The sequence below is a fragment of the Anoplopoma fimbria genome, chromosome 14 (assembly GCF_027596085.1).
Source record: "Anoplopoma fimbria isolate UVic2021 breed Golden Eagle Sablefish chromosome 14, Afim_UVic_2022, whole genome shotgun sequence".
NCBI classification, from domain to species: domain Eukaryota; kingdom Metazoa; phylum Chordata; class Actinopteri; order Perciformes; family Anoplopomatidae; genus Anoplopoma; species Anoplopoma fimbria.
In genome coordinates, this window is record NC_072462.1 from 4522336 (window position 1) to 4546323 (window position 23988).

Consider the following 23988-nt stretch of genomic DNA (forward strand, 5'->3'; position numbering starts at 1 on the left):
ATACAGTAATTGATTAGAATATGACATGTTTTTAGCACCAAATTCTGATCTGTAACTCCAAACTATTTTTTCAGTAAAATAATGCTCCAAAAAATTACTAAATAGAAGGATACAAAACCTAATTTGTATTTTTTACAACCACCACTTTATGACCTGGGGCCTTTCTCATTTCCTAATCCTGCTCATCCTCAGTAACGGCCATGGGAGAAGCAAGCGGAGGAGGCAAGGAGAGAGGAGTCAAGGCAACTGTGTCATTTAAAAATAACATCAATTGAATATGAATTAAGGCACTCATCAGCTGTCCATTGTTTTGTCATCTCGCTATATTTCATGATCTCTGTCAGATGAGCATAATATGTGTCAAGAATGTACAGATGTCATATATGTACAAGAAGTACTACCCTGAGCCTTCCTCGTAGCACTTATTGCATTCGTATTAGTTGTTGCACGTATTGTATTCGTATCAGTTCGCTGCACTTATTGAATTCGTATTCGTTTACTGCACTTATCCTATTCGTAGTAGTTTGTAGCACTTATTATATTCGTATTAGTCTGTTGCAATTATTGTTTTCGTAGTAATTTGCCTCTGCACTATACTTTTGCTCTGGCTTATGCTTTAAGATGCTTGTTTAAGAAAGGAGATGCACTTATGACTTCTGGTGACTAGTAGTTCTCTTGAATACCTATGTTGAATACACTTCCTGTAAGTCGCTTTGGATAAAAGCGTCTGCTAAATGACTGTAATGTAATGTAATGTAATGTACATATGTTTTTTCAATAAGTCGGTCTTATATCAAGGGGAAATGTCTTCGGAAAGGTATTCGGTTAGAAAAGTGCCTTACAAGGAACTACACAAACTGTGAAGGGCATAAATTGTGAGCGTCTTAAATAACTATGATTTGTGAATGCAAAGGAACAGTTACATTAGAGTTACGCCATGGTTTCAGATTATTCCAGCTGTGTGTCATGCCTCTTTATATGTCAAATGTGCTGAAAGTACTTTCGCAAAAGGATACCCCGCTGATCCTAGCTTATAGCTCCTCAATACTAGAGATACATTTTTAAAGTGGGAGGTCCTTCAAGTTTCAGCACCGAGATCAATTTCTAGATCACACGGCAGAAGAGCAAGGAGACAGAGGCACAAAATCAAGAAATGTGTAAGTCCCCTTATGTTTTCCTGTTACGGTGTCGATAAAGTATTTCCAGTTTTTTAATGGCTTGCTGGTATTGCCACAAAAAATCCTGACAAAGACATGCATGTCCATGAGAGACATGAGCATCCATTAATTGCACACGCTTCAAGAACCCTTGCCACGTGTGCTCATGCACTCAATCGGTAATTGCATTTGATGATCATCTCTTTCATAACTGCCTTTTATGTCATATAACACAAGGGCCAGCCACCCACCACTTGAAGGCTTTCAGTCTAGGTCAGAGAGGCTACAAGGCACCGATCTAAACCAAAAGTGATGAACTGTTAAATTACATATTGGTAACATGGACGCCATCTCCTTTTCACACGCTGTAACTTGCAATAAGTGACAATAACTTCTGATGCCATCACGATGTCTGGTTGTTAGGGAACAGTTCAACCTGATCTTTGTCAGTTCACAACAATTAGTGACTACTGTTGTGTTGTATACATTGCATTCAGAAACCTTCACTTTCCACATTTTGCAGCCTTATGATAAATTCATTTAAATGAACGGCCCCACTCATCAATGTACAGTAAACGGCATTTAATGACAGCAGAAAAGGATTAGATTTTTTTATTGTTGCAAATTTATTATAAAGAAATATTGAAATATCACATTGACATAAGTATACGGTCAATTAACTCAGTACTTGAAGCGCCATTGACAGCAATTGCAGATTTGAGTTTTCTTGGGTGTGATACCACAAGCTTTAAACACCTGGATTTGGGGATTTTCTGCCATTCTCTGCAGACTTTCAAGCTGGATGGGGGTAGTCAGTGATCAGCCTTTTTCCAGTTCTCTCCGGAGCTCTTTGATTGGGTTCAAGGCCGAGATCTGGCTGAGCCACACAAGGACACAGAGTTAACCCTGAGCCTTAGTTGTCTTGGATGTGTGCTTAGAACCATTGTCCTTTTGGAAGGTGAACCTCCAGCCCAGTCTGAGGTCAGTTTGGCTCAGCAGTGGGTCGGTGCTAAGAAGAAACCTGGTTGTTCCGAACTTCTGCCATTAAAGGATCATTGAGGCCACTGTGCTCTTGCAGAATTTTCTTTATAGCCTTCCCCTAAACTGTGCCTCAACACAATCTTGTCTCTGAGCTTTGCGGGTATTTCCTTTAGCTGTGAGACCTTATATAGACAGGTGTGTGCCTTTCCCAATCATGTCCAATCAGTTGGATTGATGACAGGTGAACTCCAATCAAGGTGTTGAAAAAAAACCTCAAAGATGATCAAGAGAATTGAAAGGCACCTGAGCTAAATGACCAAGTTTCTCAGCAAAGGGTCTGAATACTTGATGGTAATTATGTTTAAGATGTTTTCTTTTAAATAAATTTGCAAACTTTCTAAAATCCTGTTTGTGCTTTGTCATTATTGAGTTCAAACTGAAGCCTGGTTTGGTCAGCAAGCTCCTGAGAAAAGAATATGGATCTCTTCTCCCTGCAAGATATTCAACTCCATACCGGCTGCCTGTTCACTTTGATTCTCCACTGTCTCACACTGTTAATGTAGCATACAAAGAGCTTTTGTGAGTATGTTAGATAAAAGCTTCCAACAGTTTTACATTAACGAGAGACACGTTTGGATTTAACCACAGCCTGAGCTGATTCTCTGTGGGATTATCTGTTAATGCAAATTCTCTCCAGGGAGTTGTTATAAAATATCACTTACTGGAGCTCCAAACCTTCGTTGATTCAGTTGTGAATTGGGTTTAAAATATGTTTACTGTCCGAAGATAAAATTCAGTCAAATATCAGAATGCAGAGACAACGGAGGGCATCAGTTAGTAGGGGTGAGAGGCTTATCTTTGCAAAGACTCAAGGGTTCACCATAGAGAAAGACAAGACCTCAGTTTGGTAAACTTAAAATGTATTTCCTTTCCCTTTGTTGTTCTACATACTTTAGACCAGTGATAGTAAAGCAGGGATTCTTCTGCAGTCGCAAGTTCCATCTGGAAAGTTTGTGGAGTTATACTCATAAACATATATGGTGGTCGGGGTGGATGGGTGGGTCTAAAACTGGCACGCCCCAATGTTACAGATCGAACACAAAGTGTTAGTGTCAAGGTGTTCCTCTGGTAGAATAAAATAACTAAATGAATCAATTACCAGTATTGAGATATGCTCCTCAACATTAAATGAAATGTAGAGTGTCAGAAGTAAAAAGCTCCTCACAGATGTTTAGAGATTAACAAAGTGCTAAGTGTGGGGCCGCTAAAAGGCGTGAGCTCTTACAGTAAACAGCTCTGGGAAACAAAGTGGCACGTATGTCTTCTTGATGAAAATCGCACATAAAATGACACGTAAACCTAATGGAGGAGCAAAGGATAGAGATTTTGCTGTAGGTGGACGCACTAATGGCTTTTGGAGATTAGTGCGCCCAGAAGGTGAATTTAATCTGTTGAGAAGACAATCCATTTTCTCTATACCCTTAGGACACGGATTTAATAGATAGTTTATGGTGGCCTTTCGCTAATCACCTTTATTATCAGTTGATCACATTTTACCTGATTGCTGTTTCACTGTGGAGTCTTGGTTGAAAAATTGTCAACTCCAACATTGATTTTCTATGTAATGCTTCATTTGCCAGACAAGGTGGGTCATTTTGAATTTCTCATCATTTGTATAACACGGTACATTTATTTTGCGTTTTTCAAATAGTCCTTCCCTGAGGATGACTGCTAGCTATTGAAGTAAAAAAAAATAGATGTCTCTGACGTAGGAGACTGAACTATTGAACACCAAGTTTCTAAGTCACTAACCCAGACTGTCAGTGCTGGCAAGTTGGATTATATATTAAATATTTTCAGCTGTATTATGTCACAGTACAGATACAATTTGTTTGACATAACTACAGTATTAAGAGAAGAGTACAACATTATTGGATTCAGCAGCTTGAGGAATAATGACCAGAATGTAAAAGTCAATAATTCAATAATTGTATTTCCTCTGCCGGTGTGACTGTTTTCTGCTTCACTGACTACATATAGTGAACTTTGTGATCTTGGTGACAGCTGATCTTGTTGGAGACAATATATTCTGTCGTATGTGATGCCAACTTTTTGAATGGTAGGTGCTATTGATCCAGGGCAGTTGTTTGAGGTGTGCTGCTGAAACTGGGATTTTTGTTCTTTTTGGAGTCATGCCGTGTCAAGTGAACCAACTAACTTCCCTGGTGTTTCTATACGTGCATATAATGAGATTAAATAATATGAGATGGCCAGACATGACATGCCAGGAGGTAACATTAGATAAGATACGATAAAACTACGTGACGATGAGAATAAACTAAATTAGATAAAATGACACTTAAATATTGCACTGGTTTTGGATTGGTTTTGGTCAAGCACTCATAACATCTGACATCCTCTCATCAGCAGAGTAACCTGATGTTTGCAGTAATACTTACTTCTGTATACTAAAAATATATTTATTATTATTGTTAAGTCAAAAATGTATAAATTAAATGAGAATTATATATCCCTGTCTCAAAGCTAAGCCCTGACACTGTTTCAAAGCAGTTTAACTGTGTATAATGCTAATTTATATACCCTGTAACATTACACAAGGATGTGAAATACAGTCCGTCTCTTAAAAAAGAAACATTATCATTAGCTCTACCAGGAGATCTCTCTGCCAGGAGATCATGTTGTTTGTGTGAATGAGTGCGTGTGTGTGCATCTCTGTGTCTATCTATCTTTGAACAAGTAGTCAAGGTAGATTTGTATTACCAGCGTTGATCATCATCCTCAACGCAACTATGTTCACTTCAAGGTAACCTGTCTCCTCTCCTCTCTTGGGACAGCTGTCCATCTGTCCCAAGATTTCAGGGTAGCTGGTAGAGGAGACCACTTAACCCCCAGAGGACACTCTTCATTAAACTTCTCTTCTGTCTCTGATCCCGTGTTACTCCTCATCATTAAAGTCTAGTTAACTCAGCTGTAGGGCAGGTATATATTGGTCTTGTCTGTATCAGATTTTTACTTTTATGGGTGCACTGTGGCTGCAAAAAACACGATAAAGGCCAGCTAAACAAATCTTGCTTGCAACAACCTTCTGTGAGCAGGCCTCTCCTTCCAGGAGTCTGGTGGGCGGAGTTGGTTCATCAGGGAGATTCAACTCACCTGGCTTCCACCCTGTTTAGTTTTATTGTATTTAGTTTGCCTTTATGATAATATCACTTTAAAGTATGTAGAATTAAACATATCTCAGGGGTGGTCTCACCTCCTTCATCCAGCCTTGAGCCGGGTTTTGACAACATACTCCTTTACTTAGAAATATTTCTATAAAGCAGTATAGCATAGTTCACTCAGGCTTATCATCTTAAGTTGCAACTGAAATGAATAAAAGTTATGTAGGAAAAGGTCACACATATCTTACATTTAATATGTTTGAAGCCCAATCAGCAGGCACAGTCCCAGGTGAATGTGGTACATACTATGGTAGCACATTTCCTATATACTGTCGCAACAGCTGTTTTAGGACATTACTTAAAAAAAATGAAAAAGGTGGTTGGCTTTGGTCATTTCACAGGATTTGTTGACTATAAGAAATATAGAATACAGGATGCATTACCATTCGAGACGGAGGAGACTAAACAATAAGAGTAAACCCCTGGGAAATTGAGAAAAGAAAGACTTTACAGTAGGCTCTTCATTGCTAAATCAATTTTAAACCAATTCCAAAGTCATGTTTTAGTAATGAAGACAACCTCAATTGAGGCAAAAATGCAACAGATCACTTTTTCTCTCACATAACCATCACTCGTTCTCTGTAGCCTTACTACTGCGATGTGATAATAGTAATCAACAGCAACAACATTCTGTCTTGGAACTGCTCATTTTTATTTTTCATTAGCAAACTGTCAGAAAATGTCTGTTTCCATTTTGCAAACAAGTAGCAATAAGCCTAAAGTGTGTGTGTGTGTGTGTGGGGGGGGGACATCTATTTTAATTATTATAAATATTTATTCATGGTTTGAAGATAGACAGGTTCATACGTGTGGTTGCATTCATCCATGTTCAGTTCTATCTTCTTAGAATCAATTTTCATATTTCCTTACATCCTTCTTGTGGTGATAAGAAAAAGCCTGTTCAGTGCAATCTATGTGGAGATAAGCTAAGAACCAAAAATAAACGCACAACCAATATAATCAAAATATTCGGAAAAATATAGATCCAGTATTGATTACACTGTGTACACATCATGGCTCTATCAGTGAGCTATTCTCCTTTTTGTTCTATCCCTGAGGCTGGTTATGTGGCTGCTCTTAATAGTCTCATTAAGAGTCCTTTCATTACCTGTTGAATTTGACAAAATGTGTTTCTGTTTAAAGAATTGGAGTTGTTGGGAGAAACATGGGGAAGGCTCTTAACTTACACAAAGTGATCAAGGGAAGCATGCGCAAGTACCACAGCAGCGTACAACAAAGGGACTACTAGTACACGACTCACACCTTCATTAACATAACACACTTCATGACATAATACTTATTTAGCAGCAGGTTGTTGGAGAGAGCAAGGGTTACATGTATCATTATCATGTTGTAAACAGCAAACATGGACTATGGTGTTGCCCAAGGCAGTATCCTAGGACCTCTGCTGTTATCAATCTGCATGCTGCCAGTGGAATCCATAAAGCTTTGTTTAAACTTGCGCTTGGCACCGTAGCGGGAGCCTCCGAAGAGGGAACGCGAGCTTCGAACATTCACGGAGGCGTCAATGCGTTTTTCATTGCATTATTGTCCCAAACGCCAAAATGAACTGTGAAGAATCAAAAAGACAACGAGAGTAACCGGCAAAAAGCCATAAACCAACCTCCACAATGCAGAGGAGGGATTGTAATTATCTGTTCACTCATATATCATATTCATGGGCTTATTTTGTTGCGAAGGTTGAATATCCTGTAAACAGTTTGATTTGATTTTGCACGACACGCAGGCCGTGATTACGTGATTATTTCCTGCTGCAAGTGGGAACATCTGTCATTTTAGAATCTGACCTCAATTTTAAAGTTAATTTTTATTCTTTGACCAAACTGCCTTATGTCATTTACGCAATATGGCGAAGGTGAGAGCTGTACTGAGCCAGCAAGATGCAGAAAAGCTAGTTCATGTTTTGTTTCTAGCTGTCTTGACGACTGTAAGTATTCTGGATTGTATACTGGCCCACCAAAAGCAACCATTGATACCATTGATTAATAGAAACACAAATTTTCTTCCTTACACCTTGTGTATGTTTTTGTATGTGTAAAGCACTTTCTGCTACATTCAATGCATGAAAGGTGATACATAAAAACAGGTTATTCATTTATTCATTCATTAGAATTTGTCAAATTATTAAAGGCCTAATAAACATGTGGAAACACGATTTTTTAAATTTGTTTAGAAAAAAATCATGTTTACTAGTTTATAGTCTTCTTTTACATGCTCCATAGCACCACTAGTGACCCAAAACTCCACAGGATGCCTTTAAGATTTTGGCATAAAAACAAACCATGTACTGTACTGATAATGAGTTTATACAAGCATTTCCATGAAAATCTATATTTTACAATCATATAATGTTACATATATATATATATATATTTATTATATGCACTCTTAGCTGTACATGTTATCCTGCTCCAGTATCAGCATCAGCACTGATTAATAATAAATCAAGATCACTGTGAGATTTGAAAAATAATTGCATGTGGAAAGAGGGCCAAAATCCTATTATCCAGAAAATAACTTCAATTTTACAACAATATTGTATATTCCTGATACAGACATTACCTTTATAATAGGTATGGCAATGACAAAATAACACTCATCATCATCCTGTTGCCTGCTCACAGCCACTGTAGCTACTGTACAGAACACGTATAGTGTTGGTTGAGACCAGAAGGTTTTCTAATAGTGATTTAAACACCTTATATAATTAAGTACCAATCTTATCATCGTATCTGCTCTGCTTTCAGATAAAGTTCTACTTTGCAAGTTTTTTTTCTCAGAATCCTTCTAATAAATGCTAATGTATGAGTAGCTAGTATGCTAATAAATGTAACTGTTGTCTCTTTGACATGTCAGTGTTTTAAAAGTTCAAATTTAATTGTGCCTCGCGAGGAAGCAAAGAACAGGAGGGCTCACGGAGGTTTTCCAAATGAGCCTGTGATCCTCTTCCACTGCTAGTTCTTGTCACAGCCATCGGTTTGGACTATCGCCTCGAGGCACGAGAACACTTCTTTGAGTGGAGGAGTCTGACACAGCATTCCATTTCACCCTTGAGGGTTGTGCTATTCCTATCACGGTCCTGAAACATTCAAAACTTTCTGGAGTTGGAATAATGTTACTGTTATGTGCACTTCTGAATAGAAGCCTAAACGAACTGCGCCACTGTGCCTGGTGCATTTCATACAAAGAAGCTGCACTTACAATTTATAACAATGATGTACTCCACACAACTTGTTATTTAGAATATCTAAGCTTTTGAACCAAACCTTTGACCGCTATTTGTTTATCTTGTTCTCTGCTTTACACACCATACTAAACATTCACAATGGATTCAGAATGATTCATGATGACAAATGTTGCAGACGTTGCAAGTACATTCACTTCACAGATAGCCTGTACATGGAGGTTAATCATGTCTAAGGCCTGATTTTCACTGTCTTTGAAATGCTATACATGATCCTCCAGGAGCCTCAGATCGTTTGAAAGTGTCCATTCGCTGCAGAGTTTCAGTCTGTCTAAATCTGGGACACCTTTTCCAGGTCTTCCATCATCAGGTCCTGCTCTTTGATATGACTTCTGGCAGCCAGGCTCCCTCCTTCCTGACATGAGCATTTCCCATTCCCCACTAACACCGACCTGACAACTGAGCTCTGTCTACTGACGACAGCAGGCTGGATGGGGAGCACAGCGTTCCCTCGGATCCGAATGGAGTAGCTCCTCTGGCGCCTGATGCCCTCCGAGCACAGCTGGAATTTGAAAGCAGCCTGAAAGCCTCTGCGGAAGTTCTCGTTGAAGAACCCATAGATGATGGGGTTGACGCTGCTGTTGAAGAAGGCCAACCAGTGGGCTAAGGGATACACGTAGATGTTAATGACACGATACTGGTGCTCTGTCAGGCTAGCGTAGTCGCTCAGCATCATCAGCGTCCACAGAGGAAGCCAGGATAAGATGAAGAGCAGAGCCACAATCAGCAGCATCATTATCACCCGATTCTTCTTCTTGGAAATTGTGTGACGACCCTCCACACTAGGTTTGTTGTTGCCACCGCCCTCCTCAGACATGCTTCCGCTGCCCCTCAACTGAGGAATTGCGGTCTTGCAGAGGGTGATGCCGATGCGGGCGTACATGATGACGATAAGGCTGAGGGGAGCGAGGTAGATGTTGGCAAACAGGACAGTGGTGTAGATTTTCCGCATCTCCTGATTGGGCCAATTTTCCCGGCACCAGTAGAACGGGCGGGTGTCGTTGTTGCTGCCAATTACTATCCGCACCCTCTGCTCCTTTGTGACCTGGAGCATGACCCCGGAGGGACACATGATGGATACAGCAAGGACCCATATGATGACGATAATTAGCTTAGAGGTGGCGATGGTCAGCTTCTGCTTGAAAGGGTAGACAATGCAGCGGAACCTGACACAAAGGGGATTGGAGGAAATGCATGAGGGAAAATAAAGTATTTTGCAAGCACATAATAACCAGCAATGCTATTAGAACCCCTTACCTGTCAACAGCTATTGCCACCAGAGTGAACACAGATGCTGACACGGATATCCCTTGAACCATACCGCTTAGCTTACACACTAGGCTACCAAATGGCCATCCTGCAAAAAAAGAGAAGAAAAAAAAAGGGTAAAACTATGAAGAATATCACGAATATATAAAATTCAAGAGAAATTAAGTTGAACTACAAAAAACAAACCTGTGATGATGTTGTCCACCAGTGTGGTGGGCATGCAGAAGATGCCAACCAGCAGGTCACTGATGGCGAGGTTGAGAATGAACAGGTTGGTGACCGTTCGCATGTTCTTGCTGCGCAGCACGATGAAGCACACCACCCCGTTACCCACCATGCACACCAGGAAGATGAACAGGTAGGAGACGGTGAAGACTGCAGCCACAGACGGCTTGTGGAGGTAGAAATCAACGTAGGTAATGTTCTGGTGGGTCAGAGGGTTTTCAAGCGGTCTCGAGGAATTGAGAGGGTTCAAGCCCTCCCAAGTGGTGTTGAGATTTTGGGTCATGGTGATATCTGGTTGTGAGAGAAACAGGCAGGGGTCTAATACATGGATAACCTATTGTGTGCTTGTTTTTTGGGTTAAATATCCAATATCCATTATGCACTTACTGTGGGAACACATTCCAGTGAGAATGCATTCCCCCAGACCATAAGAGAAAATCAATTGGTAATCACATAAAACAATAGAACCTATCCAGAAATCAATAGTCCAATTCTTGCCTTTTTTTGTTATTGTGGGTGGGTTGATTCAGTCAAGTGTATGCTCTCTCACACTCCCTAATAACAACATGCTGACCAAAATCACCAATCTGTTCTGAGAGCGGTGGGAGAGCGTGGCTGATGGCTCGCCAATTGGTTACATCAATCATCCCCATCCAGCAGTCTGGGCTGAAATTAGGTTATTATTGTCTCTACGAATTCTACACATCTTGATGGATTTAGGAAAAACGTTCTGTCTGAAATCCTACGCACGATTAAGCTCATGCCAGAAGTATGACTTTTAATAAATGATTATCCAACGTATGTTTTCTGTTTGATGTATTTACTTCTTGAAGCTCAACATCGACTGTGCGTCTAGAGGACTGTTAAATCAAAGAACAAAGTAGGCCAGGGTGACCGAGTGATGAATATTTCATTGATGTTATGTTATGAATCAATAATTACTGTTTTAATAAATAATCATAATACATTTTATTTGCGAACAACATACGTAATTTTATCAGTCGGTCTAATTTTCATTTTCACACTTAATTGCGTATTTTAAAGACATTTTTAATAACATCTAAAATATTTTTATAAATAATTAAAAGATAATAATTAAAATAAAATAATAAAAAAAAAATCTATTGAAATATACTTATGTTCTTAAAAACTTCTCGAATTAATTGTCATAGAAAAACTGACTGTGCCACTGTAAGACTCATAACGCAAACAAGCAAAATAATCATCTAAGTCTAGCAAGCACATTCAATTCAAACTCTGATTGACATCAGAGTGTGTTCCTATTTTTATCAGCAGAGCTTTGGAGGAAATGATTGTTTTCCTTGAAACTCTTTGCTCTTGTAAGAATTTCATAGATGACTAAGAAGATGTTGGAGCCCGATTCTATAAATACACCAAAAATCAATTCCTTGTAAAGTGAGATTCAATTTGAGATACAGAGAAACCAGTTGTATCGCTCTTAGTTACTTTAGGTTATTTTACCTAATATTGGTATTTTGTTCAGTTGTTACTTCAGGAAAAAGTTTTTCTGACCAAAGTATTTTTTTCTTTTAAATCAATGTGCAGTCATACATCCCTAATATCGTCAGAGTAAACTAACAACAGTAGATCGTACAGTATATGTATGATTCATTTTCCCAGGAAGTGGGAGGTAAAAGTGACATTCTTTCATTTTTTAGGTTAAAAATTCTTTCCCAAATAATTCTACTCTATAGAAACTTATCTTCTTACCTTACAGGCAACAGTATCTGAGTCGTATTCCTCTCTTCCGTCTGGATGCTGTATCCAAAAACTCCATTCATTCAGAGCCTAAAGCTGCTCTCTCTCATCCCTATGTGAGACCCTGTGCATCTGCTCATCCCGCCTGCCAGGCAGAGACTGCTGTAGCGCTTATGGATGACAGGGAGGAGATGAGACTCACGGAGGTGAGAGCAGGGGGTCGCAGGTGCTAGCAGCTGTGCATTTCTGGAGGTGTTGTGTGAATTGAACACAATATCTACAGTATAGCTCTCATATATACAGTATATGCACTATACTGACTGCTTGTCTTTGAGGGGCAGAGGTTGGACATCTGAAGAGACTCAGGCTTCTTATTTGGCATCCGTCAAATAAGTGAGGGTTGAGTATTGTCATGGCTTATATCAGATCAACCCTAAAGTTGTCAAGCACCAGATCCTGCACTGATCAGGTCTCACCTTTTTTCTCTCACACCTTCACTGCTTAAGTGGAGGGAATGGGAAGCTTACTTGGTGTGCACAAGTCTTTCCAGGTGGATGTGAAATAGGAGTATTTTGATTAGGTTTGTGGTACATGTTGGCTTAAGAATTTACAGTAATGCAGGCAGCAGCGCGTCTCTCATATCGTGCGAAGACCTGTAAAAAAAAAAAATGGAATATGGCAAACATCATACGTGAGGTGAGGGATGAGAAGCTGAAGGGAGACTTAATGAAGGGACGACATGATTGATGCAGGAGCGAGAGGTGGGAGAAAGAGTTCCGCAGGTAGATACCTGACGGTTGTCGAGGAGGGTTGGTACTTGATAGGCGGACAGATGCTACTTGACTTTTGTTTTTTTGTTCTATCATTTATTTTCAATAAAAGAAACACTCACGTGGTTGCCACACGAACAGTTCATTACTGTGAGTGCTCATTACTGTGAGTAGCCTTTCAGCTACCAGTAATTGCAGTTGCAGCAGAATGCTTAATTAACACGTTAAAATGCCTTTAGCGCAAATCCCGTCAATACTGTACAGATTCTCACCTTAGAGGGAAGTGAGGGGGAGGAAATATACTGTCAACTAGAGTTTGGTTGTCTTTAGAAATAGAGCCTGCAGTGTGTCCTGAACTTTGTAACGACTGCCTGATTAAATTATGATAGTTTGCTCTTTTTGCTGCCATTTTGTGTCTCTTTATAAATGTTTTCAGTCTCTTTGTGGTTGTTTTGCATCTTGCTTCGTATCTCTTTATGCATCTCTCTGTGGTTTTTTGTGGTCCTTTGGTGTCTCTTTCTCATTTGGTGTCACGACTTGCCTGTGGTTGTCTTTTTACCCATGTTGTAGTTGTTTTTAATACTTAAAGCCGCTTTGTATCTCTTTGTAGTCACCAGTCTACAGCGACACTAAACAGGAATAAGCGTCTACAGCTATATAAGCAGCTCTCTGATGCTGCGCAAGCTAAATGCTAACATCAGCGTGCTAACATCCTCAAAATGCTAGCATGCGATGTTTAAAGCAAGTAATGTTCCTTTCAGCCATTAAGGGAGAGTGAATGATCTGAAATTAATTATTTAAATGCAAGTAAAATAAATAAAAAAAATGTTAAGGGATTACAAATGACCTTTCCTCTTCTCCTTCTCCAAGAGTTGTTGCCCATTGATTTTTTTTTATAGTGCTATTTTTTCCTCCATGGCTGCCTGAACTCATCCCTCCAGGCTACATATCTGCTTTTTTGCCCTTTGCCCTTATGTTAAAAAATGCTGAAGTCTCACATGTTGTTTGAAACATATACTAACAAACGCATTTCACCTATCTGGCCTCTGCGTGGGTTAGTGTTAACGTTATATAGCCAGTTTTAGTCAAGTGTGACATTAGCATTGCCCTGCAGATAACTGACAACATTCCTCAAATAATGAATAGGGTTGAATCCCATTGTGTTACAATGCCATTCAACTATACTCTACATAAATCATGTCTGAGTGCAAGTCACCAGAGGACTCTGTCTGCTCTTGGTCTTAACCTTCTGTCAGGGAGAACACTAGAGAAAGAGAGACCGGAGGACATCAGGGGACATCAAAACACGGACAAGTAGCATTCTCTCCCTTGGGTTACTGAGAAATACTTTCACAGCAGCACTTGAAAAAGTCCTAGCTTAGCAACTGTCAACGTATGGAAATGAAAAAAGGAATTCATCATCCGGCTGCTGACAAACGCATAAGCCGTTCAGTGGCATCTGGTGAGAGAAATGTTCAACCTTCTCTTTTCTTCAAAGACAAAAGACAGCAGTTCTGCTCCACTTGTCAAAACCCTGAACCACGTGCAGACAGCCATTGTCTGCTCATTTGAAGTGCGAATGACAATTATTTGTATTGTAAGACACTTGGCCTTCTTTCATAGCTTAAAAACTTTGGCCAATAGCAAAAAAGTTTATGACAGCTAGAACTCTGTGTACTTGAAACAGAAAAAACATACAGTATCAGAGCAGTAAAAAATTGGTTTGCAAATGGAAGCATTTGGACATAGGGGATAATTAACTACATTGAAGCAAGTAGTGGCATAACAGCAGGAAAGTCATTAGTTTGAACCAGACATCCAGCGGGACTGTTTCTCTGTGGAGTTTCCATGTTCTTTGAGTGTCTGTGTGGGTTTCCTTCCTACAGTCTAAAAACATGCAGCTCTGGTATACTGGGAACTCTATAAGCTTTGGTTTGCCTATGTAGAATTTTTTCAGATATAAAATACATTGCTGACATCATCAAGTTGTTAAAGGTATATTTTATACTTTTATTTAGAGATGACACAACATTTACAGAAAGTGCAGGGAGCAGAGTAACTTCTGGTAAACCGCTAAACTTTAATGATTTCTCAGGCTCCATCAGTAATTAATTAAAAAACCTTATTATTGGAACTATGGATTTTACCATAGCTTTAAATAATGATAATTGTGAGCGTGAGATTCACTGCCTCTTTCTTTTTTTTTTTTTTTTTTTACCCTTTTCAGCAAGTAAAAAAAACCTCCAAAAAAACAGGCATAATTAGAATAAAAAATACTCATGCGAAGTCAAAAAGTTCATCAGTTTTTCCTTTTCCTGGCAGAAACGTGTAAAAGTGTAAAACTGCCATCACATTTACATGAAACTGTAAAAAACAGTGTTACAATCATACAAAAAAATAATGACCTCATTTTGTTTTCTGGGGGAAAAGAGACTCAATTAAGGAGGCGGAACACGACAGACTAATAAAAACGCACTGTGAAAAATATGGCTTAACAACACGACTTCAGAGTTTAAATAGAACAATAATTACAGGCTTCGTGACTTTACAGAATTTATTGCAGCGTGGTTTTCTGCTCCGCTTACCTCGTTATTAAATTGTCTCTCAAAAGGTCCCACACCTCGTCCCCCCCTGAGAACTAATTGTAACACATTTTTCACACTGTGTTCGCTTTGCTTTGTTTGGACTGCACATGTATACAAATGGCAATCCATACTTTTTCTTTTCCGCATTGCAATGAAAGTACAATTACATAGCATTACGTGACAAAGAGACACTGTGTGACAGGAAAGTAACCATGATGCCTTCAAACATCCGTCCTACAACACTTTTATTTTCACAATATGTTCCTTGCGACAGCGTTAGAACAGAGAGTTATTAATTAACAGACACACACCAGCATGTCGTGTAGAATAAGTGTCAGACAGCAACCAAGTTAGCTCATGAATATAGACCAATTTTATTAACTGTGACTAATTACATAACTGCGATTGCTTGGGCTGGAAAAGGGAAAGACATTTTTTATTTTTTTTAAAGACATTTGACATGTTCTTGTGGAACACCCAGAGGGAAACCCACTGATTGCACCCTGTGACTAAAAGATGTTACAATCTGCAGAGTCTGGACAGACAATCACAGAACGTTGTGATGAACCCCTTGGAGACCGTGTGATGGGAGGGGATGGACAGGGTGTGATTGTGTGTGATTGTGTGTGTGTGTGTGTGTGTGTGTGTGTGTGTGTGTGTGTGTGTGTGTGTGTCTGAGCCAGCCGGTGCACTTTCAGTTTATTAGTATTGTCAAAGCTGTTATGGGAATAAGCTGCTGAACAGAACATCTATTTCTACTCCCGGCATAAGTTGATTGTGTAACCGAAGCATTCGTCTGATCATACCTCAGAAAAGGAACAAATCAAGCGCTTCTATACTGGAAATGAAACGCCCTCCAGCTCACAGGTGCAATAACTCAAGAGCCTATACATTTATTATTTAACTCCAGCCATGTTTTGTGCAATTATTTTGTGTATGTACTTTTGTAAGGTAACCAAAATATTGTGTCAATAATTGCAAATGAGGCATTGTTTTATTACATATGTGCTTATTTGCTTGCATTACTGAAACAGAAATCTGGATAAAGCCAGGTTCAAAATTCTTGTTTCATTTTGTTGACATTAAAGTAATTTTTTTCACTGAGGAAATGTTTTTGTATCACTCAATACATTTCGAAAATAGGAACGATATATAAATCTTTTTTTTTGGTAAAAATCTTCAGAATATAGATGGAAATAAAATTAGAAAGCTGGTGTGTGTCAGTGCCACTGGAGTGTAGATTTCTGGCAATTTTTTTGAAAATGGCCTTTAAAAAGGTATGCATTGTAAAATTCCATTAAGTTTGAAGACACTACAAATGAATAGGGTAAAATAAATCAACTTGTAGATATCAACATGAAACCTTCCAGTTGATTACTTACATTAAGATACATTTTTTTGTACAACAAGTTTTCTTTAATTGTATTGTCAAATAAGCCTCTTAGACATTATCTAATGCTAAAGTTTGGTGAATTTTGGAGAATTATACATAGGCAAATAGACAAAGTCATAAAAAAACCACCTAAATGTGTATTTTGGTCACTGGTCTTGATCGTTGCATGTAAAACATTGTTTTCTACTGGATTGTCTCCCCTTAAAGATTGTTTAATCCCACACAGGTGTTTTGAGTTATTCTGGCTGATTAGACTTCTGCTCAAGTTGAATGTGGGCCGGAGCTTTGATGAGAATCCATCAGGTCATAAATCTTCATCTACCAATAAGAATCATAGAGGTTTGATATGATCCGCCCCAACAGGCTCAACAAAGCTAACGGGAGGATTTCACTCATTAGTCTACACGCACCCACACAGCCAGAATAACTCAAAACACCTGTGTGGGTTTTTATTTATCAAACATGTCTGTTGAGACATTTGATCTTAAGATAATAATGTTGTTTTCTCTTTGCATAGCTTAAACCACACATGAATACCAAGTATCAGCTATGAAACCTCAGAAAATAAATGCACACATTCTACTAGAACCACTTTTGGGTTGCCAGGTTGTGAAGAATCGCTACCCCCCCTTACCTGGACCAAGATCCTTTAATTAACTTATTGACATTAACAGCTGCAGTCATGTAGGTGACGTGCTAAGTTTAATGAACTCTAGAATTGATGGCTGATTAGAAAGCATCCGTTTATGGGTTACCATCCTTTATAAATGAATCATTAGGAAATAGAAAGGACAAAAAGCACCAAACAGATCAAAACCTAAAATTTCTTAATGTTGATAACAGATCTATAAAGAATTAGTGATTTATTTACTAGCTAATAAAGCCATTAGTTACCACTTATGAAGCACGTATAAAGGGTGACTTTATAGATTGGTTTGTTGTATCCTTCATTTCAAAACAGCCTAGGAAAGCAAACTTTGCCAATCTTGCTGCTTGTTATTTTCTGTACTGAAAGAAAATGATAGCAGACTGCAACATTTTGAGTATCAAGTATAACTAGTTTTATTGAGGATGCAACTGTTTTTGTCTATCTACAAACAGTAACCAGGTATTGCAGGATTATTGGATTACAAAGTGATAAATTTTGGAATATTGTTGTGAAAAACAAACATTAAAACACCAGTCTAATGCAATACAACACCTACAAAATACTGCCTCAAAATATACCAGAGTTTCAGCATCATCCTTCTGACACTAAATGCAACTTTTGCAAAGATAGGACTATTGTATTGCATCACACTCTACAGGAGTTTTTTGTTTTTTTTCTGTCTATCAGATGTTGTCAGGGGCCTCAACTGTTGTCGTAGCAACAGTTTTGAGCAAAGATTCATGTTACCCGTGGAGCACGTAGTCACTGCTGCCCCCTTGAGCAAAAATACAACGCAGCTTTGTATGAAACACCATGTAAAAGGAGCAACACAAGCACGTATTTACACAGTGCATTTAAGATACATCTACTTTAGTTTATTTGATTTAATACACTTGAGAAACGTCTACTGTTGTGTGATGAACGGATGCAGGAGGTTCAGTTTGTTTTTAAGTCAGGTAATCCCCTCCTGAGCTTCGACTCACACACCATCCATCATTTTCAGTCGCTCGGGCAACACATGTAATATCCAGCGACATTAACCTGAGCGGTTGACAGGGGGTGAAACCACTGATGTTCTCTCCCACACCAGATGAGCAAACTATTACATTCATTTTCTTTCCTCTTGGCATCGACAAGAACAAAGCGACTCTCAGTAATGAGCCAATTAGTCTCATTACAGCCGACCCAAGTCCTGTGATCGTGGAAACTATGCGGCCATCCATCCTCATCTTTGCTGTGAGACTGAGCACGGCTTAGCTCGGCGCTTGAATCCAACTCGGTTCATCCCCTCAAAAAAAGAAAACTACTATTCAGACCGTCTGTATATAGCTCCATTTGAAAACCCATCCACAACAAAACTGTTATTAAAATAAAAACACAACTATGCATTTAGGAATCACCTGAACTGTTTTATTGTGCTTATTCAAAACACTACTCCATAAAAAAAAAAAAAAAAAAAAAAAAAAAAAAAGAAAAGACAGACATCTGCTTCTTTCAGAGTAACCTATGGTTATTGAGCACATACGATGGTTTGTATAAAATTGGTTCAAAAATATTATATTCATTGTGGAATCAGAACCAGGAAGTCAAAAAGTCAAGATATACAGATCATACAACAAAATTGGAAGACCGTGTGGTTTTTGATTTTTGGTTCAAAGCAAACTGTAACAGTCTTGTGCTTCACATCTTAACGGCATATTGATGTGATTGTGAACGCATTAATTAAAGCCCTTATTTGCACTACAAATCAGATCAGAAGCAGCGCTGATTGTGCGTGTTCCTTTGCTTTGGTATTTCAAGCGATTGAGATGTATTACACATTCAGATATGCATTAATATCCTAAATCAGTTCAAGTTACAGTGTGCACTTCAAAATCGGCAAAAGAAGCATGATCAAGCAATTTGAAAAAAGCAAATTTAAGACATCACACTGTCACTAAATGGAATTTAGATTACGATTGATGAATCAGCAAAATTTGGATTTTAAAGTGAAGCTGTTTTACAGACAACTTCTACCCTATAAGCTTTAAAGCAGAAGTCCTTCCAGGACTGGAAGTCACAACATCGCATTGCCTCACAGTGATTGTTTGTTGATTTGCATAAAATAAAAACACACTTTACATAATTTAAAAACAAAAATGTACTCAAAAGTTTGAAAATGTATCACATTAACACAGTTTAAATATGATCACATTTTGAAAGGAAATTTCATCTCAATAGGCTTTCTTTCGGGTTGAGTTCACAGTTGAGCGTGAGGATGTTGCAGGCCATCACGGTTTACCCCAACGTCAGTACTTAAATCATTAAAAGAAAAAAAGAAAAAAAAAATGTTTTTGGGAAGAAAAATATTCTGGTGGAATTACCCTTAAAAACATGGCAAAAAAATCATACATAATCATTTCATATTGACAAACAAATATACAATATATTAAGTGTCACACAGCAAAAAGGAACTCAAAGTGAAGATTCAGAGATCCTATGCAGTGCCAGTGGAAAAAAAAAAAAAAAAAAAAAATCAGTGTTTGATCACAAATAATTGCACAACAGATGTTTAAAATAGAATGCCTGGCACCTACAGAAATATGAGAGGTAGAGCTACATACAGGTAGAATACATCTAGATCTCCCTAAAACAGGGAGGAGACAGCCAAGTGGATACAGACCACAGAAAGAATATCTTCAAATTAGCACAAATGGGGAAGTTATATGGTAAAGCCATACTTTAGGTTCGAACAGCAAATTCATTTGCCGAGAGTTTAAATATAATAAATATAGAACAAAGGGGAAGAAATAATGGGAAAAAAATAAAAAAAAATGGACAAAAACAGAAATTCCAGTCTGTACGGTGTTCAACCATTCACTTCCTACCACAATGAAACCAACATGGTATTCTTACGCGATCTCTTGGATGTGTTTTATGCATATGCAGCCGGAGATGGATGTGTGATAAATAATTGATATGCCCATAAATACAAAATGAATGTCCGCTCATGCCTGTGCACAGATGACCTTCTGTAGCCCTTTTGTTTGCTACAAGTAAAAGAGGATTTTTATGTGTATTCTCGCCTCCATATGTAGGTACCTCCACCATGTTTGTTTTTTTTACTCTTTAGATTCCAGGAGTTATGATTTAAACTCCACAAGGAATATTTAAAATAACTAGGCTACTTTATAAAAACAGTTCTATAAGAAGAGAGGCTGGTTCTGTTTTTTGGAATAAATTGATTTAAAAAAAAAAACCAAAAAAAACTTCCTGATCCATCTGTATTCTACAAACTTCCCAAACCCCGGACATCCTTTTTAGCTGGACGCTCATTAGCGTACACATTCATAAGTTATTAATGTCACATAAAAGCTGCATTGACCTTGAGTAGCCCTTTTGTTTTCTGCTAGAACTCATGCGGAGGAAGAATGCAAACGTATCCTGTGTCAGTCCTCATTTTAAAGTCAGTACCACCAAAGCGTTTTTAATTTTAAGACAAATACTTCCAGCCCTTCTGATTTAAATCCTCACACAGGGAATAATAATAATAACAATAACAACAACAACAATGTGGTACTACAGTACAAAAAAAAAAAAAGGATGTTTGCCATTTTGTGCTGGTTCCGCTGCTCCTTTTGATAATTCATTCACAGATCTGTTTCGGAGCCCTTCCTCCAGAAGCGAGTTGTATCTTCAGAGCCCTTGTTTATTTGAATCTGAGGCAAACACTTTTTGTACGAACCTTTGTCAAGACTGGAAGAGGAAGACACAGTAATATAATTATGGTGCTGTATGAACAAAAAAATGAAAAAAAAAGAAAACGGTGAGAACTACTTAAGCACTTTGCATCCAGAGAAGAAATGGCAAGCGAAACACCAGCCTGTACTCACTCACTCGGCCACGGTGGGAGACTCAAAGTAGTGCTCAGCACGTCGAATGCGGGTTAAGGACAGTCTGGGATGGATCTCCTAGGGGGGGGAAAGAAAATGACTTAAATATATACTTCACCAACACTGAAATGTCAAAGTTGTCAGCAGAAAAGTCGAGAAATGAAAAGGAAAGCGCCGCAAAGCTGCTTTGGGTGATAGAATTTTTTTTTTTCCAAACTGTTTAAACTGGCAGGTTAGAGCAGTGTCAAAGAATAGTCAAAAAAGCATATTGATCTGCTGAGGTATCACATTTGTTAGTGCATGCAAGAAGGCTAGTTTGAAAGGACAAAAGCTGAGCATGAAGCCTTTAGAAGCGAAGCAATCCCCGGCTTGTACTCACTATCCTTAGAGTTATCACCCAACATGGGCTCCTGCTCCATCATATCCATAGAGATTTTTATACTGGGTATATTTTCATTGTAGGGGTAGTCAGACTGTGGGAGGACGGAGGGAGAACATTAACACTTCTGGTTTTTAAAAAGGTGAGGAACTACAGGAGTCTGTGGACAACCACATCACAACAATTTTTGGTATCTACATTTAAATATTTAAGTTGAAAGAACTTACAAATTCGATTTCGCTATCTATGCTTCCCTTCTTCTTGTGTTTCTTTTTCTTCTCATCCTCTTTCTTCTTCTTGTCTTTCTCCGGGATGACGTCGTCCAGGTAGCTGAGGTCGTGCTGGGAGAACACGTAGTCCATCGCCTTACGGACGGCAACCAATGCCAAGATCTGAGGTCACAGAAAACAGTGTGATTATCTCCCATGCCCGGATCGAGCTTTGTGTAAAAGTGTTTGGCTACATCACTGTTTGCGGCCATTCCTCACCATGACGGGGAAGACGATGGCCGCCACGGTGGACTTGAGGATCCAGAGGAGGGCCAAACACAGGACCTGGATGAAGGTGAAGAAGTGGATGCGTCTCTGGGGGACGTGCCGCAGGTAGATGAGGTCCGGCTGGTGCTTGGCGGGCATCAGGAGAAGCTGCAGCCGGTCCATGAACTGACACGAAGCAAAAAACACAAGTTGCAGTCAGACATTTAGAATATTTGAGTAGTTCATACAAGATGCATCTTCTATTTCACATGAGCTCACTTCCTCTTTCATTTGAGTGATTGACAGACTTCAGTAGACTTTTATGGGTATTCTTTTGATTTGTTAGCAGCAATGCTCTGAGGTAACAAGTTAGTAGCGCTTTACAGTGATGTAGTTACGTTTTCCAGTAACGGCATTGCATTTTTAAATTCAGTTATTACAGTACCATAAAAGAGAGGACAAACACACTAGCTAAATCATCTTATTTACATGTTGTGTATTAGCTGCTTGCTAGCCACCTTTAGCTTAGCTTGCATATGATTGGTTGGCCTACATTCAGGTAGGTTTCAGTCAGAAATGGAGGAGTGGTGCGGTCCTTGGAGCTGAGCTAATGTTGACCGAGTAAATAATTCCCAATCGTATAAAAGGATTAATGTTGAACTTGTTCTTGTAGTTTACTTAGCGTGCAATTACTTTTCAAATTAGTGAAATGTAATGGGTAATGGGTCAGACTCGCTCACCTGGACCCCATTGAGTGACGCCACACCCATGTAGAGGAACACACCGTAGAGCACCGGCATGGGAATGAACTGAAGGACACGGAGCACAATAAAACAAATTATTAATATGCAATTACGTCAGTTTAGGTTTAATACATGAAAAGGTTAAAGAGATGCTAAAGATGTTACAGGTGAGTGTTTATTGTTGGCATCATTGCTTCCACAAGCAGCTTTCCTTAGAAAGTTATTTTAGTAGACGTCTCCTCAGAGTGACAAGGCACTTGGCTGCCATTAGTGCAGCTTTAGCAGCTACTTGCGCAGTATTACCTTTAGAGCTTTAAAGCAGTAAGCTAATGCAGAAATGTGCCAATCAAACCAGAAGTAGATTCAGCACGACGGATGAAAAGACATTAGAAACGGCACATGTTACAATTTATACTTAAACATCTTACATCTTTCCCAAATTCACTTTAGTACAACAGATGACTCAGAAAAAAGGAAAATGTGTTCACAGATCACAAGAACAATATTCAAATTGTCCACAAGAGGGAGTACCAGCCCCAACAACCAGTAACTTCACTTTTTTTTTTTTTTTTTCTTCAGTTTGGCAGCTTCATGTGGGAATGGAAACTTGAAAAAGGCATTCATCTGCAAACTGAGTTTAAGCCCTGATGAGCATGCTTATTTCACATCTAATTACTTCAACTCAGAGTTTCTAATGGGATGAATAAAAGATCTGAAATTATTATAAATTTGGAGAGAGACGACAGGAGTTTGTCCTAAAGGAGGAGGACAGTAATCCTTGTTTTCATGGAAGAATTAAGAAGTTGGAGCACTACCTTGAGGATAGGGGCCATGAAGACGGACAGTCCCGTCAGGAGGAACACAAAGATACCGGTGACTCTTTGCTCTCTGGATCAGTGATAAAGAGGAAAAACACAATATTCAGTAAACCTCACAAGAATGTAAACATAAGAGGCAATAGATCAGGACCACTGAAAAACTGTTCATACCACGTTTCTATAATGACAGTTAAATCCAGAGAACCAAATTCACTATTGTATATAATTTCACACACTGAAAACTTGTATTTGTACAAGCTATGTCTGAAACTTTTGTTCCCAGGCTTCAGTTTGGGAAAACAAAATGGAGCTTCACTTTCAACAGAAAGGTTAGGAATATGCATATTTAAATTAACCACCTCATTGACTACACAAAAAAATCCTTGATGCCATGATACATAATCATTTAAAGAGTTAAAGAACAGTCAAGATAACCAAAAAAACT

At 38.8% G+C, this 23988-nt stretch overlaps 2 protein-coding genes across 2 annotated transcripts in view; both read right to left on the bottom strand.

The window, feature by feature from the left end:
- Positions 1-8916: 8916 nt before the first annotated feature.
- On the bottom strand, positions 8917-10422 carry LOC129102576 (neuropeptide FF receptor 2-like). The gene is made up of 3 exons (XM_054612790.1): positions 10101-10422; positions 9903-10002; positions 8917-9811 (listed from the first exon to the last, which is right to left on the bottom strand). Exons 1-3 carry the CDS (start codon positions 10420-10422, stop codon positions 8917-8919), a joined length of 1317 nt encoding a protein of 438 aa, XP_054468765.1.
- An 8039-nt stretch (positions 10423-18461) lies between these two features.
- Positions 18462-23988, bottom strand: part of LOC129102698 (electrogenic sodium bicarbonate cotransporter 1-like) — a 31116-nt gene continuing 25589 nt past the window's right edge. The window contains 7 exon segments of the mRNA XM_054612946.1: positions 18462-20990; positions 21128-21205; positions 21507-21600; positions 21734-21898; positions 21995-22168; positions 22723-22791; positions 23541-23613. Of these exon segments, the coding sequence (XP_054468921.1) occupies positions 21162-21205; positions 21507-21600; positions 21734-21898; positions 21995-22168; positions 22723-22791; positions 23541-23613 (619 nt within the window). The 3' untranslated portion in view covers positions 18462-20990; positions 21128-21161.

What these genes read in the sequence shown, in the direction of transcription:
- LOC129102576 (XM_054612790.1), bottom strand. Translation starts at nt 10,422, where the DNA reads ATGACCCAAAATCTCAACACCACTTGGGAGGGCTTGAACCCTCTCAAT. An exon ending in GGTGGACAACATCATCACAG is followed by an intron (nt 10,003 to 10,100) that starts GTTTGTTTTTTG and finishes CTTTTTTTGCAG; the next exon opens with GATGGCCATTTGGTAGCCTA. An exon ending in GTGGCAATAGCTGTTGACAG is followed by an intron (nt 9,812 to 9,902) that starts GTAAGGGGTTCT and finishes CCTTTGTGTCAG; the next exon opens with GTTCCGCTGCATTGTCTACC.